Source organism: Dendrobates tinctorius, unplaced genomic scaffold (genome assembly GCF_039654945.1).
Source record: "Dendrobates tinctorius isolate UK_male_01 unplaced genomic scaffold, ASM3965494v1 ptg000168l, whole genome shotgun sequence".
Taxonomy (NCBI): domain Eukaryota; kingdom Metazoa; phylum Chordata; class Amphibia; order Anura; family Dendrobatidae; genus Dendrobates; species Dendrobates tinctorius.
In genome coordinates, this window is record NW_027361835.1 from 2,444,827 (window position 1) to 2,460,607 (window position 15,781).

The 15,781-nt window shown below is 53.1% G+C and overlaps 1 protein-coding gene across 1 annotated transcript in view; it reads left to right on the plus strand.

Annotated features, from left to right (window-relative positions):
* Positions 1-6,717: 6,717 nt before the first annotated feature.
* The window catches only part of CUNH11orf58 (chromosome unknown C11orf58 homolog), a 29,963-nt gene continuing 20,899 nt past the window's right edge, over positions 6,718-15,781 (plus strand). Inside the window, exons 1-2 of the mRNA XM_073550752.1 lie at positions 6,718-6,892; positions 6,974-7,063. Of these exons, the coding sequence (XP_073406853.1) occupies positions 6,818-6,892; positions 6,974-7,063 (165 nt within the window). The 5' untranslated portion in view covers positions 6,718-6,817. The remainder of the gene's footprint in view (positions 6,893-6,973; positions 7,064-15,781) is intronic.

Below are 15,781 nucleotides of genomic sequence, written 5' to 3' on the forward strand. Positions count from 1 at the left end.
CGGGCGGTCACCAGATACTGATGATGGAGGTGAAGGGCGGTCACAAAACACTGATGATGAAGGTTAAGGGCGGTCACCAGATACTTATGATGGAGGAGATGGGTGGTAAGAAGATACTGATGATGAAGTTGATGGACGGTCACCAGATACTGATGATGAAGGCGACAGGCGTCACCAGATACTGATGATGGATGTGATGAGCGGTCACAAGATACTGATGATGGAGGTGATGGGCGGTCACAAGATACTGATGATGGAGGAGACGGGCGGTCACAAGATACTGATGATGGAGGAGACTGGTGGTCACAAGATACTGATGATGGAGGCGACGGGCGGTCACAAGATACTAATGATGGAGGCGACGGGCGGTCACCAGATACTGATGATGGAGGTGAAGGGCCGTCACAAAACACTGATGATGAAGGTTAAGGGCGGTCACCAGATACTGATGATGGAGGAGATGGGTGGTAAGAAGATACTGATGATGAAGGTGATGGACGGTCACCAGATACTGATGATGAAGGCGACAGGCGTCACCAGATACTGATGATGGATGTGATGAGTGGTCACAAGATACTGATGAAGGAGGTGATGGGCGGTCACAAGATACTGATGATGGAGGAGACGGGCGGTCACAAGATACTGATGATGGAGGAGACGGGTGGTCACAAGATACTGATGATGGAGGCGACGGGCGGTCACAAGATACTAATGATGGAGGCGACTGGCGGTCACAAGATACTGATGATGGAGGTGAAGGGCGGTCACAAAACACTGATGATGAAGGTTAAGGGCGGTCACCAGATACTGATGATGGAGATGGGTGGTAAGAAGATACTGATGATGAAGGTGATGGACGGTCACCAGATACTGATGATGAAGGCGACAGGCGGTCACCAGATACTGATGATGGATGTGATGAGCGGTCACAAGATACTGATGAAGGAGGCGATGGGCGGTCACCAGATACTGATGATGGAGGGGACGGGCGGTCACCAGATACTGATGATGGATGTGATGAGCGGTCACAAGATACTGATGAAGGAGGCGATGGGTGGTCACAAGATACTAATGGTGGAGGTGAAGGGCTGTCACCAGATGCTGATGATGGAGGAGACGGGAGGTCACCAGATACTGATGATGGAGGTGATGGACGGTCACAAGATACTGATGATGGAGGCGATGGGCGGTCACCAGATACTGATGATGGAGGCGTTTGGTGGTAACAAGATAATGATTATGGAGGTGATGGGTGTCATGAGTATATAACTCGAACAACTTTTGTTTCCACTTTCAGTTCCAGTTAGGAACTTGCAGCTCTCTGGCGCCCCCCTTACCCTCAGGTCAGTCAGTGAATTGTACCTAGGATAAGTTGTCTCCAGAAGGGCTGCCTTGTCGCGTACTGACTATCAGGCACTCTGCAGTGAGGGCGGTGTGTATATCACCAGTCCCAGGCCGGGAATATACACATAAACCTCCGATCCGTCACTGCCAATGTTCTCCAATACCACCAGGACGCTTCGCTGCCACCAGTTCCTCGTTTGATACTAAAGCCTATATCGGGTTAGGAATCAACCCACAGTTAAAGTGATTTGTCGGTTCGATCATAGAGCAAAAAGAACGAAACTAGTAAATTTCTAAGTTTACTTCATAAAATATTGGTAGTGTTTACAAAAATACAAAAGATATTACAAAAGGAGAAAAGATACAATACAGCTCTGGCAAAAATTAAGAGACCACCACATGCAATAACTGTTATGGGCAGCCCAATCTCCAGACCTGAACCCCATTGAAAACCTCTGGAATGTAATCAAGAGGAAGATGAAGAGTCACAAGCCAACAGACAAAGAAGAACTGCTGACATGTGTGTACCAGGAGCGGCATAAGGTCACCCAGAAGCCGTGTGAGAGACTGGAGGAAAGCAGCCAAGACGCAGGAAAGCTGGGGTTAACAATCATGGGGATTCCACAGAATATTGATCTCTGAACTCTTCCTGAGGTAAAACATTGGTATTGTTGTTTCTAAATGATTATGGACTTGTTTTCTTTGCATTATTTGAGGTCTGCAAGCACTATATTGTTTTGTTATTTTGACCATTTCTCATTTTCCGAAAATAAATGCAAAATGTATTGCTTGGAAATTCGGAGACATGTGGTCAGCAGTTTATAGAATAAAAGAACAATTTACATTTTACTCAAAAATATAAAGAGAAAAGTCAGACAAACTGAACACTGTGCAGTGGTCTCTTAATGTTTGCAAGAGCTGTATGTACAAACAGTTAGAAATAAAAGGGATTACAATAAGAAACTTTCTATATCTCAGTCTCTGGTATGACGTGTCGATAAAGGGGAGGGGAGTTACCAAAGAAAAGATTGTGTCCACAGCATGGATGTTAGCTGTCTTCCCCAGGTCTGAGCGACTCTCAAAATGGTTGTTTCTGGTTTATAGATTGCCCATAAACTTAGCAACTCCCACCTGTGTTGACCTCACATACGGGCTGTTCCCGGGAGGACCTCCTATTTTAAAAAGTTATTAAAACTTTCTCCTTGCCATATCTGTGGCTGGGAAGCTCAGAGGGTGACGACGGAGGCATTATATTTTCCCCTAAGAATTTATCTTTCTTTTGAGACCGAACAAGACATGTCTGCGTGTTACTGGGGGGGGGTGGAATTCATTTCCCAGGCTTCTGATAGCCGTACAGGTTGCAAAACGTTTTCATGTATAGCCTAAATCATCCTGATCCTGGAAATTTACTACTCCTGTTTCTAGGTTTAATGGAAGTTATTAAATTTGAGTTTTAGCATTTTAGGATTAAGACAAAGGAAATCTTGATGTGAAAGAGGAAAAAAAAATACACTTAACTGGTCAGATGCAATAAAAGTGACCATTTGCTAAAGGGAGGGGGGAATGGATGGAATTTCACAGGAGCAGAGTGAGGGGGCTGGAAGCTGTGAGGGGGATCGCTTGTGAAGTTGGTCTTTCACAAACCAATGGCTGAAGGGCAGTAATTCAGCTCTGGATGTGTACCTAGGATATTAGGAAATAACTAATATTTTTCCTGACACCTCCCCCTTTGGACTGCGCTGCGGAGGCAGGACCTCTTGGTACTCCTCCATGCACACCTCTGCAGCCTCGCCCAGCCTGGATAACCCATCTGCATTTCCATGCTTGCTGCCCTTTTTGTGTTTAACTGTAAAGTCGTACTGCTGGAGGGCAAGGCTCCAGCGTAACAGCCTTCCGTTGGTACCAGACATGGTGTGCAGCCAACGCAGTGGGTTGTGGTCAGACATAATGATGAAGGTGCTCCCGTACAGGTAGGGCTGCAAACTTTGCAGGGCCAAACCATGTCCAGGCAATCCTTCTCTATGGTGGAATAGGCCACTTCCCTCGGCAGGAGCTTCCGGTTCAGTTACAACACGGGGTGTTCTTGGTTCCCCGAGTCAACCTGGCTGAGCACAGCACCGAGGCCAAACTCGCTGGCGTCAGTCTGTACTAAGGACAACCAACTGCTGTCGACTGCCCTTAGCACAGGAGAGCTGCTCAGGGCTGTCTACAAAGCCCGAAAGGCCACCTCACAGTCGTTTGTTCAATCAACTGTATGGGGTAGGTTCTTCTTGCTGAGGTCTGTCCAGGGCTTTGCAAGGGTACTATATTTTTGTACAAAACACCTATAGTACCCTGGAAGGAAATCACCTGCTTCTTGGTCATGGGGGTGGGCCAAGATGTGATAGCTTCCACTTTCCCAGGCTCTGGCCTCATAGTACACCCGTGTACCCGGTGCCCCAGGTTGTGGAGTTTGCTCATGCCCATCTGGCAGTTTCCAGGCTTGATGGTCAGGCCGGCTTGGTGAATGCATCCGAGCACCTGCTGTATATGCTCGAGGTGATCCTCCCAGGTGGAACTGAAGATGGCAGTGTCATCCACGTACGCCACCGCGCATCTCTCCAGTCCCTGGAGCAGGTGGTTGACCATCCGCTGGAAAGTGGCAGAGGCATTCTTCATGCCAAAAAGCCTAACCGTGGACTCGTACAGTCTGAAGGGGGTGATGAAGGTGGACTTCTCCTGTGCCTCGGGGCTCAGGGAATTCTGCCAATATCCCCGGCTCAGATCCATAATGGATAGATAGCGGACGGCATCGATGCGTGGCACTGGGTGTGCATCGGAGGTCGTTATGGCATTGAGCTGGAGGACTGCATATAAATTGGGGGTCACCTGGAGGACTGGACATACATTGGGGTCACCTGGGCGACTGGACATACATTGGGGGCACTTGAATGACTGGACATACATTGGGGGCACCTGGAGGACTGGACATACATTGGGGGCACTTGAATGACTGGACATACATTGGGGGCACCTGGAGGACTGGACATACATTGGGGGCACTTGAATGACTGGACATACATTGGGGGGCACCTGGAGGACTCGACATATATTGGGGGATACCTGGAGGATTGGACATACATTGGGGGGTACCTGGAGGACTGGATATACATTGAGAGCATCTGCAGGACTGGACATACTATTGTATATGCCCCCTAATGTATATCCAGTCCTCCAAGTGCCCCCAATGTATGTCCAGTCCTACAGGTGCCCCCCAACTGGACATACATTGGGGGCATCTGGAGGACTGGACATACATTGAGGGCATCTGGAGGACTGGATATACATTGGGGGCAACTGGAGCACTGGATATACATTGGGGGGGCACCTGGAGGACTTGACATACATTGGGGTCACCTGGGGAACTGGACATACATTGGAGGGCACCTGAATGACAAGATATACATTGTGGGGCATCTGGATGACTGGACATACATTGGGGGGTACTTGGAGGACTGGATATAAATTGGGGGCACCTGGATAACTTGACATACATTGGTGACATCTGGATGACTGGACATACATTGGTGACATCTGGAGGACTGGACATACATCGGGGGGCATCTGGAGGACTGGACATACTTCGGAGGGGCACCTGAATGACTTGACATACATTGGGGTCACCTGGAGGACTGGACATACATTGGTAGCATCTGGAGGACTGGACATACACTCACTGGCCACTTTATTAGGTACACCTGTCCAACTGTGTGTTAAGACTTAATTTCTAATCAGCCAATCACATGGCGGCAACTCAGTGCATTTAGGCATGTAGACATGGTCAAGACAATCTCCTGCAGTTCAAACCGAGCATCAGTATGGGGAAGAAAGGTGATTTGAGTGCCTTTGAACGTGGCATGATTGTTGGTGCCAGAAGGGCTGGTCTGAGAATTTCAGAAACTGCTGATCTACTGGGATTTTTACGCACAACCATCTCTAGGGTTTACAGAGAATGGTCCGAAAAAGAAAAAAAATCCAGTGAGCGGCAGTTCTGTGGCCGGAAATGCCTTGTTGATGCCAGAGGTCAGAGGAGAATGGGCAGACTGGTTCGAGCTGATAGAAAGGCAACAGTGACTCAAATTGCCACCCGTTACAACCAAGGTAGGCAGAAGAGCATCTCTGAACGCACAGTGCGTCGAACTTTGAGGCAGATGGGCTACAGCAGCAGAAGACCACACTGGGTACCACTCCTCTCAGCTAAGAACAGGAAACTGAGGCTACAATTTGCACAAGCTCATCGAAATTGGACAGTAGAAGATTGGAAAAACGTTGCCTGGTCTGATGAGTCTTGATTTCTGCTGCGACATTCGGATGGTAGGGTCAGAATTTGGCGTAAAGAACATGAAAGCATGGATCCATCCTGCCTTGTATCAACGGTTCAGGCTGGTGGTGGTGGTGTCATGGTGTGGGGAATTTTTTCTGGGCACTCTCTGGGCCCCTTGGTACCAATTGAGCATCGTTGCAACGCCACAGCCTACCTGAGTATTGTTGCTGACCATGTCCATCCCTTTATGACCACAATGTACCCAACATCTGATGGCTACTTTCAGCAGGATAATGCGCCATGTCATAAAGCTCGAACCATCTCAGATTGGTTTCTTGAACATGACAATGAGTTCACTGTACTCAAATGGCCTCCTCAGTCACCAGATCTCAATCCAATAGAGCATCTTTGGGATGTGGTGGAACGGGAGATTCGCATCAGGGATGTGCAGCCAACAAATCTGCGCCAACTGTGTGATGCCATCATGTCAATATGGTCCAAAATCTCTGAGGAATGCTTCCAGCACCTTGTTGAATCTCTGCCACGAAGAATTGAGGCAGTTCTGAAGGCAAAAGGGGGTCCAACCCCTTACTAGCATGGTGTACCTAATAAAGTGGCCAGTGAGTGTACATTGGTGGCATCTGGAGGACTGGACATACTGTACATTGGGGGCACCTGGAGGACTGGACATACATTGGGGGGCACCTGGAGGACTAGACATACATTGGTGACATCTGGATGACTGGACATACATTGGTGACATCTGGAGGACTGGACATACTTCGGGGGGGGGGCACCTGAATGACTTGACATACATTGGGGTCACCTGGAGGACTGGACATACATTGGTGGCATCTGGAGGACTGGACATACATTGGTGGCATCTGGAGGACTGGACATACTGTACATTGGGGGCACCTGGAGGACTGGACATACATTGATAGGCAGCACCTGGAAGACTGGATATTGATTGGGGGGCACCAGGGGGACTGGACATTGCTCTTTCGTCTGTAATCAGCTAGCTCAGTCTGTGGAATAACTGCACATGCGCGCAGTGAAGGATGATGGGAGATGTAGTATGAGGCAGTGACAGGAAGCACGTGACCTGTAGTTGTAGCGCTCAATCCCAGCGTCCTTTGCGTGTATACGGAAACTGCATCTTCCGCCGCGATGAGCCGCCAAGGGAAAGGAGAAGATCCCCGCCGGCGCGGCCACAAGAGGGGGCAGCAGAGCCCGGACAGCGAGGTGAGGGCCGGGGGCGCGGCACACACAGCTCCGCCGCCCGTCCGCGGTGCTCGGGCTCAGTTCTGGTTTCCTTATTTCCAGGCCGGTGGCGGCAGCAGCAGCTGGGAGGAGGCGGATCTCGGCAACGAGGAACGAAAGCAGAAATTCCTGCGGCTCATGGGGGCCGGAAAGGTGAGATGGCGGGGAGGGAAATGGCAGAGGGGCCCGGCACGGCGAGAGAGAGAGTGGGGGCCCCCGTGACGGCGAGAGAGAGAGTGGGGGGCCCCGTCACGGCGAGAGAGAGAGTGGGGGCCCGGCACGGCGAGAGAGAGAGTGGGGGGCCCCGTCACGGCGAGAGAGAGAGTGGGGGCCCGTCACGGCGAGAGAGAGAGTGGGGGGCCCCGGCACGGCGAGAGAGAGTGTGGGGGGCCCCGTCACGGCGAGAGAGAGAGTGGGGGCCCGGCACGGCGAGAGAGAGAGTGGGGGGCCCCGTCACGGCGAGAGAGAGAGTGGGGGCCCGGCACGGCGAGAGAGAGAGTGGGGGGCCCCGTCACGGCGAGAGAGAGAGTGGGGGCCCGGCACGGCGAGAGAGAGAGTGGGGGGCCCCGTCACGGCGAGAGAGAGAGTGGGGGCCCCCGGCACGGCGAGAGAGAGTGTGGGGGGCCCCGTCACGGCGAGAGAGAGTGTGGGGGGCCCCGTCACGGCGAGAGAGAGTGTGGGGGGCCCCGTCACGGCGAGAGAGAGAGTGGGGGGCCCCGTCACGGCGAGAGAGAGAGTGGGGGGCCCCGTCACGGCGAGAGAGAGAGTGGGGGGCCCCGTCACGGCGAGAGAGAGAGTGGGGGGCCCCGTCACGGCGAGAGAGAGAGTGGGGGGCCCCGTCACGGCGAGAGAGAGAGTGGGGGGCCCCGTCACGGCGAGAGAGAGAGTGGGGGGCCCCGTCACGGCGAGAGAGAGAGAGTGGGGGGCCCCGTCACGGCGAGAGAGAGAGAGTGGGGGGCCCCCGTCACGGCGAGAGAGAGAGAGTGGGGGGCCCCCGTCACGGCGAGAGAGAGAGAGTGGGGGGCCCCCGTCACGGCGAGAGAGAGAGAGTGGGGGGCCCCCGTCACGGCGAGAGAGAGAGAGTGGGGGGCCCCCGTCACGGCGAGAGAGAGAGAGTGGGGGGCCCCCGTCACGGCGAGAGAGAGAGAGTGGGGGGCCCCCGTCACGGCGAGAGAGAGAGAGTGGGGGGCCCCCGTCACGGCGAGAGAGAGAGAGTGGGGGGCCCCCGTCACGGCGAGAGAGAGAGAGTGGGGGGCCCCCGTCACGGCGAGAGAGAGAGAGTGGGGGGCCCCCGTCACGGCGAGAGAGAGAGAGTGGGGGGCCCCCGTCACGGCGAGAGAGAGAGAGTGGGGGGCCCCCGTCACGGCGAGAGAGAGAGAGTGGGGGGCCCCCGTCACGGCGAGAGAGAGAGAGTGGGGGGCCCCCGTCACGGCGAGAGAGAGAGAGTGGGGGGCCCCCGTCACGGCGAGAGAGAGAGAGTGGGGGGCCCCCGTCACGGCGAGAGAGAGAGAGTGGGGGGCCCCCGTCACGGCGAGAGAGAGAGAGTGGGGGGCCCCCGTCACGGCGAGAGAGAGAGAGTGGGGGGCCCCCGTCACGGCGAGAGAGAGAGAGTGGGGGGCCCCCGTCACGGCGAGAGAGAGAGAGTGGGGGGCCCCCGTCACGGCGAGAGAGAGAGAGTGGGGGGCCCCCGTCACGGCGAGAGAGAGAGAGTGGGGGGCCCCCGTCACGGCGAGAGAGAGAGAGTGGGGGGCCCCCGTCACGGCGAGAGAGAGAGAGTGGGGGGCCCCCGTCACGGCGAGAGAGAGAGAGTGGGGGGCCCCCGTCACGGCGAGAGAGAGAGAGTGGGGGGCCCCCGTCACGGCGAGAGAGAGAGAGTGGGGGGCCCCCGTCACGGCGAGAGAGAGAGAGTGGGGGGCCCCCGTCACGGCGAGAGAGTGTGGGGGGGCCCCGGCACGGCGAGAGAGTGAGAGTGTGTGGGGGGGCCCCGGCACGGCGAGAGATTTTTTTTCAGTGCCAGAACGGCATTTGGGGTTAACCCCTTCACGACCAATGACGCCACATAGGCGTCATGAAACCTGGTTCAAATCTGACCAGTGACGCCTATGTGGCGTCATGACTTCAAAGCCCCCCTGCGGGTCGGGTGACCGGGGTCACTGAAAGGTCACCCGACCCGCAGAGACGGGGGGCTTTGTAATTCACCACAGGGGGCGTGGCTTTGCCCCCACGTGGCTACGATCGCTCTGATTGGCTGTTAAAAGTGAAACAGCCAATCAGAGCGATAATAATATTTCACCTATGAAAATTGATGAAATATTACAATCCAGCCATGTCCGACGCTGCTGTAGCATCGGACATGGCTGGAGACACCGATTCCACCCCCCCCACCGGCGATCGCCCCCCCGCAACTGAATGACAGCGGCGATCTGCCGCCGCTGTCATCATCTGCCCCCCTCCCATTCCCTCTGCTCCCCGCCAGCCTCCAATCCCCCCATCACCCCCCCGGTACCTCCTGAGTCCCCCCCCCGGTACCTCCTGAGTCCCCCCCCCCGGTACCTCCTGAGTCCCCCCCCCCGGTACCTCCTGAGTCCCCCCCCCCGGTACCTCCTGAGTCCCCCCCCCCGGTACCTCCTGAGTCCCCCCCCCCGGTACCTCCTGAGTCCCCCCCCCCGGTACCTCCTGAGTCCCCCCCCCCGGTACCTCCTGAGTCCCCCCCCCCGGTACCTCCTGAGTCCCCCCCCCCGGTACCTCCTGAGTCCCCCCCCCCGGTACCTCCTGAGTCCCCCCCCCCGGTACCTCCTGAGTCCCCCCCCCCGGTACCTCCTGAGTCCCCCCCCCCGGTACCTCCTGAGTCCCCCCCCCCCGGTACCTCCTGAGTCCCCCCCCCGGTACCTCCTGAGTCCCCCCCCCCGGTACCTCCTGAGTCCCCCCCCCCCGGTACCTCCTGAGTCCCCCCCCCCGGTACCTCCTGAGTCCCCCCCCCCGGTACCTCCTGAGTCCCCCCCCCCCGGTACCTCCTGAGTCCCCCCCCCCCGGTACCTCCTGAGTCCCCCCCCCCGGTACCTCCTGAGTCCCCCCCCCCGGTACCTCCTGAGTCCCCCCCCCCGGTACCTCCTGAGTCCCCCCCCCCGGTACCTCCTGAGTCCCCCCCCCCGGTACCTCCTGAGTCCCCCCCCCCGGTACCTCCTGAGTCCCCCCCCCCGGTACCTCCTGAGTCCCCCCCCCCGGTACCTCCTGAGTCCCCCCCCCCGGTACCTCCTGAGTCCCCCCCCCCGGTACCTCCTGAGTCCCCCCCCCCGGTACCTCCTGAGTCCCCCCCCCCGGTACCTCCTGAGTCCCCCCCCCCGGTACCTCCTGAGTCCCCCCCCCCGGTACCTCCTGAGTCCCCCCCCCCGGTACCTCCTGAGTCCCCCCCCCCGGTACCTCCTGAGTCCCCCCCCCCGGTACCTCCTGAGTCCCCCCCCCCGGTACCTCCTGAGTCCCCCCCCCCGGTACCTCCTGAGTCCCCCCCCCCGGTACCTCCTGAGTCCCCCCCCCCGGTACCTCCTGAGTCCCCCCCCCCGGTACCTCCTGAGTCCCCCCCCCCGGTACCTCCTGAGTCCCCCCCCCCGGTACCTCCTGAGTCCCCCCCCCCGGTACCTCCTGAGTCCCCCCCCCCGGTACCTCCTGAGTCCCCCCCCCCGGTACCTCCTGAATCCCCCCCCCCGGTACCTCCTGAGTCCCCCCCCCCGGTACCTCCTGAGTCCCCCCCCCCGGTACCTCCTGAGTCCCCCCCCCCGGTACCTCCTGAGTCCCCCCCCCCGGTACCTCCAGAGTCCCCCCCCCCGGTACCTCCAGAGTCCCCCCCCCCCGGTACCTCCAGAGTCCCCCCCCCCCGGTACCTCCAGAGTCCCCCCCCCCGGTACCTCCAGAGTCCCCCCCCCCGGTACCTCCAGAGTCCCCCCCCCCCGGTACCTCCAGAGTCCCCCCCCCCCGGTACCTCCAGAGTCCCCCCCCCCCGGTACCTCCAGAGTCCCCCCCCCCCGGTACTTCCAGATTCCCCCCCCCCGGTACCTCCAGAGTCCCCCCCCCCCGGTACCTCCAGAGTCCCCCCCCCCCGGTACCTCCAGAGTCCCCCCCCCCGGTACCTCCAGAGTCCCCCCCCCCGGTACCTCCAGAGTCCCCCCCCCCGGTACCTCCAGAGTCCCCCCCCCCCCCTCCTGATCTTTGAAAATGGCGGGCGCATGCGCAGTGCGCCCGCCCGAATCTACCGGCTGCAGATTCCATTCTTTCATTTTGATCACTCTCACAGTGATCAAAATGAAAGAAAAAGTAAATAAACCCCCCGATTATCACCCCCATAGGTAGGCAGAACTAATAAAATAAAGAAAATATTTTTATTTTTATTTTTCCATTAGGGTTAGGGTTAAAAAGAGGGCTAAGGTTAGGGTTGGAAAGAGGGTTAGGTTTGAATTAGGGTTAGGGTTGGAAAGAGGGTTAGGGTTGGAAAGAGGGTTAGGGTTGGAATTAGGGTTAGGGTTGGAATTAGGGTTAGGGTTGGAATTAGGGTTAGGGTTGGAATTAGGGTTAGGGTTGGAATTAGGGTTAGGGTTGGAATTAGGGTTAGGGTTGGAATTAGGGTTAGGGTTGGAATTAGGGTTAGGGTTGGAATTAGGGTTAGGGTTGGAATTAGGGTTAGGGTTGGAATTAGGGTTGGAATTAGGGTTAGGGTTGGAATTAGGGTTAGGGTTGGAATTAGGGTTAGGGTTGGAATTAGGGTTAGGGTTGGAATTAGGGTTGGGGTTGGAATTAGGGTTGGGGTTGGAATTAGGGTTGGGGTTGGAATTAGGGTTGGGGTTGGAATTAGGGTTAGTGTTGGGGTTAGGGTTAGGGTTGGGGTTAGGGTTGGAGTTAGGGTTGGAATTAGGGTTAGGGATGTGTTGGGGTTAGGGCTGTGGTTAGGGGTGTGTTGGGGTTAGGGCTGGAGTTAGAATTGAGGGGTTTCCACTGTTTAGGCACATCAGGGGGTCACCAAACGCGACATGGTGCAACCATTGATTCCAGCCAATTTTGCGTTCAAAAAGTTAAACGGTGCTTCCTCCCTTCCAAGCCCCGACATGTGCCCAAACAGTGTTTTACCCCCACATATGGGGTATCAGCGTACTCAGGAAAAATTGCACAACAACTTTGGGGGTCTAATTTCTCCTGGTACCCTTGGGAAAATAAAAAATTGGGGGCTAAAAAAACTATTTTCGTGGAAAAAATTTTTTTTTTTTAATTTTCACGTCTCTGCGTTATAAACTTCTGTGAAGCACTTGGGGGTCCAAAGTGCTCACCAGGCATCTAGATAAGTTACTTGGGAGGTCTAGTTTCCAAAATGGTGTCACTTGTGGGGGGTTTCTATTGTTTAGGCACATCAGGGGCTCTGCAAACGTAATGACGACCGCAGACCATTCCATCAAAGTCTGCATTTCAAAACGCCACTACTTCCATTCCGAGCTCTTACATGTGCCAAACAATTGTTCCCCCCCATATATGGGGCACCAGCGTACTCAGGACAAACTGTACAACAACTTTTGGGGTCCAATTTATCCTGCTACCCCTGTGGAAAAAAAAATTGCTGGCTAAAAATCATTTTTTTGAGGAAAAAAAAATATTTTTTATTTTCACGTCTCTGCGTTATAAACTAATGTGAAGCACTTGGGGGTTCAAGGTGCTCACCACACATCTAGATAAGTTCCTTGGGGGGGTCTAGTCTCCAAAATGGGGTCACTTGTGGGGGGGTTCCACATTTTAGGTACATCAGGGGCTCTGCAAATGTAACATGACACCCGCAGACCATTCCATCAAAGTCAGCATTTCAAAATGTCACTACTTCCCTTCCGAGCCCCGACGTGTGCCCAAACAGTGGTTCCCCCCCACATATGTGGCACCAGCGTACTCAGGACAAACTGGACAACAAATTTTGGGGTCTAATTTATCCTGGTACCCTTGTGAAAATAAAAAATTGCGCAATAAAAAATAATTTTTTGAGGGAAAAAATTTTTTTTTTATTTTCACGGCTCTGCATCATAAACTTTTGTGAAGCACTTGAGGGTTCAAGGTGCTCACCACACATCTAGATAAGTTCCTTGGGGGGTCTAGTCTCCAAAATGGGGTCACTTGTGGGGGAGCTCCAATGTTTAGGCACACAGGGGCTCTCCAAACACGACATGGTGTCCGCTAACGATTGGAAGTAATTTGCATTTCAAAAAGTCAAATGGCGCTCCTTCCCTTCTGAGCCCTGCCGTGTGCCCAAACAGTGGTTCACCCCCCACATATGGGGTACCAGCGTACTCAGGACAATCTGGACAACAAGATTTGTGGTCCAATTTCTCCTGTTAGCCTTGTGAAAATTAAAAATAGCGTGCTAAAAATCATTTTTGAGGAAAAAAAAATATTTTTTATTTTCACTGCTCTTTGTTATAAACTTTTGTGAAGCACTTGGGGGTTCAAAGTGCTCCCTACACATCTAGATAAGTTCCTTAAGGGGTCTAGTTTCCAAAATGGGGTCACTTGTGGGGGAGTTCCAATGTTTAGGTGCACAGGGGATCTCCAAATGCGACATGGTGTCCGATAACGATTGGAGCGAATTTTCCATTCAAAAAGTCAAATGGTGCTCCTTGCCTTCCGGGCCCTGCCGTGCGCCCAAACAGTGGTTTATGACCACATATGAGGTATCGGTGTACTCAGGAGAAATTGCCCAACAAATTTCAGGATCCATTTTATCCTGTTGCCCATGTGAAAATGAAAAAACTGATGGTAAAAGAAAATTTTTGTGAAAAAAAAAGTTTTTTTTTTTTTTTTTTTTCAGATCAAATTGTGAAGCACCTGGGGGTTCAAAGTGATCACTATGCATCTAGATAAGTTCCTTGGGGTGTCTAGTTTCCAAAATGGGGGTCACTTGTGGGGGAGCTCCAATGTTTATGCCCACAGGGGCTCTCCAAACGTGACATGGCAACCACTAAATATTCCAGCATATTTTCCATTCAAAAAGTCAAATGGCGCTCCTTCCCTTCTGAGCCGTGCCGTGCGCCCAAACAGTGGTTTATGACCACATATGAGGTATCGTTGTACTCAGGAGAAATTGCCCAACAATTTTTAGGATCCATTTTATCCTGTTGCCCATGTGAAAATGAAAAAATTGATGCTAAAAGAAAATTTTTGTTGGAAAAATTAAAATGTCCATTTTTTCTTTCCACATTGCTTTAGTTCCTGTGAAACACCTGAAGGGTTAATAATCTTGAATGTAGTTTTGAGTAGCTTGAGGGGTGCAGTTTTTAGAATGGTGTCACTTTTGGGTATTTTCTGCCATATAGACCCCTCAAAGTGACTTCAAATGTGAGGTGGTCCCTAAAAAAAAAATGGTTTTGTAAATTTTATTGTAAAAATGAGAAATCGCTGGTCAACTTTTAACCCTTATAACTTCCTAACAAAAAAATATTTTGTTTCCAAAATTGCGCTGATGTAAAGTAGACATGTGGGATATCTTATTTAGTAACTATTTTGTGTCACATAACTCTGGTTTAACAGAATAAAAATTCAAAATTTGAAAATTGCAAAATTTTCTAAATTTTCGCCAAATTTCAGATTCTTTGACAAACGCAAAAATTATCAACCTAAATTTACCACTAACATGAAGCCCAATATGTCACGAAAAAACAATCTCAGAATCGCTAGGATCCGTTGAAGCGTTCCTGAGTTATTACCTCATAAAGGGACACTGGTCAGAATTGCAAAAAATGGCCTGGTCATTAAGGTCAAAATAGGCTTGGTCATGAAGGGGTTAAATTACATGCAATGAAGCTCTTCTGACATGCTCAGTATAAAAAATTGGAATCCGTTGGTGGATTCCGTCAATTAATGGTTTGCAACGGGTCCATTATAGCACATGGCGAACAGCGACGGATCCGTTGCTATCCGCCATTTCAACGCAGGCAAAAAACGTTTCATTGTCCGTCCACTCCAGACAGCGGACGCCACAACTATGACACATCCGTCAAAATCCGCCGCTAATGGTAAGTCAATGGGAAAAAACCGGATTCCGCCAAAAAAAGGCGGATCCGTTTTTTTCTAAAAACTGTGGATTTTAACTGACGTCAAACAACTGAAGTGTGAAACTGGCCTGAGGCTCTGTGCACACGCTGCAGATTCTGCTGCAGATTTGCTGCGGATTTGGCCGCTGCGGATGTGCAGCAGTTCTGCAGACAGTGTACAGTACCATGTAACGCTGTGATTTACGATCCGCTGTGCACATGCTGCGGTTTTTTCACTGTGGAAAAGCTGTGGTTTTGAATCCGCAGAAATAAATGACATGTCACCTCTTTCTGCGGATTCCGCTGCAGTTTGCCACCTATTCTATTGTCCAGGTGTCAATCCGCACGGAAAATCCGCTGGTGAATCCGCAGAGTGTGCACATAGCTTAATCAGAGTCGTGTCGCACTAAGTAGCCAATGAATAACATTTCCCACATCTCTACTTTACATCAGCACAATTTTTGACACTTTTTTTTATTAGGAAGTTATAAGGGTTAAAAGTTGACCAATGATTTCTCGTTTTTACAACACCATTTTATTTTTCGGGACCACATCACATTTGAAGTCACAAGCTGCCACGAGAAGTGGTGAGTTCTCCTTCAATGGAAGTCTTCACACAGAGGCTGGACAGACATCTGACTGGGCTGATTTAGCGAATCCTGCTTTGAGCAGGGGGTTGGACCAGATGGCCCAGGAGGTCCCTTCCAACTCTACCATTCTATGATTCTATATGATAGAAGATACCCAAAAGTGACAACATTCTAAAAACTGCACCCCTCAAGGTGCTCAAAACCACATTCAAGAAGTTTATTAACCCTTC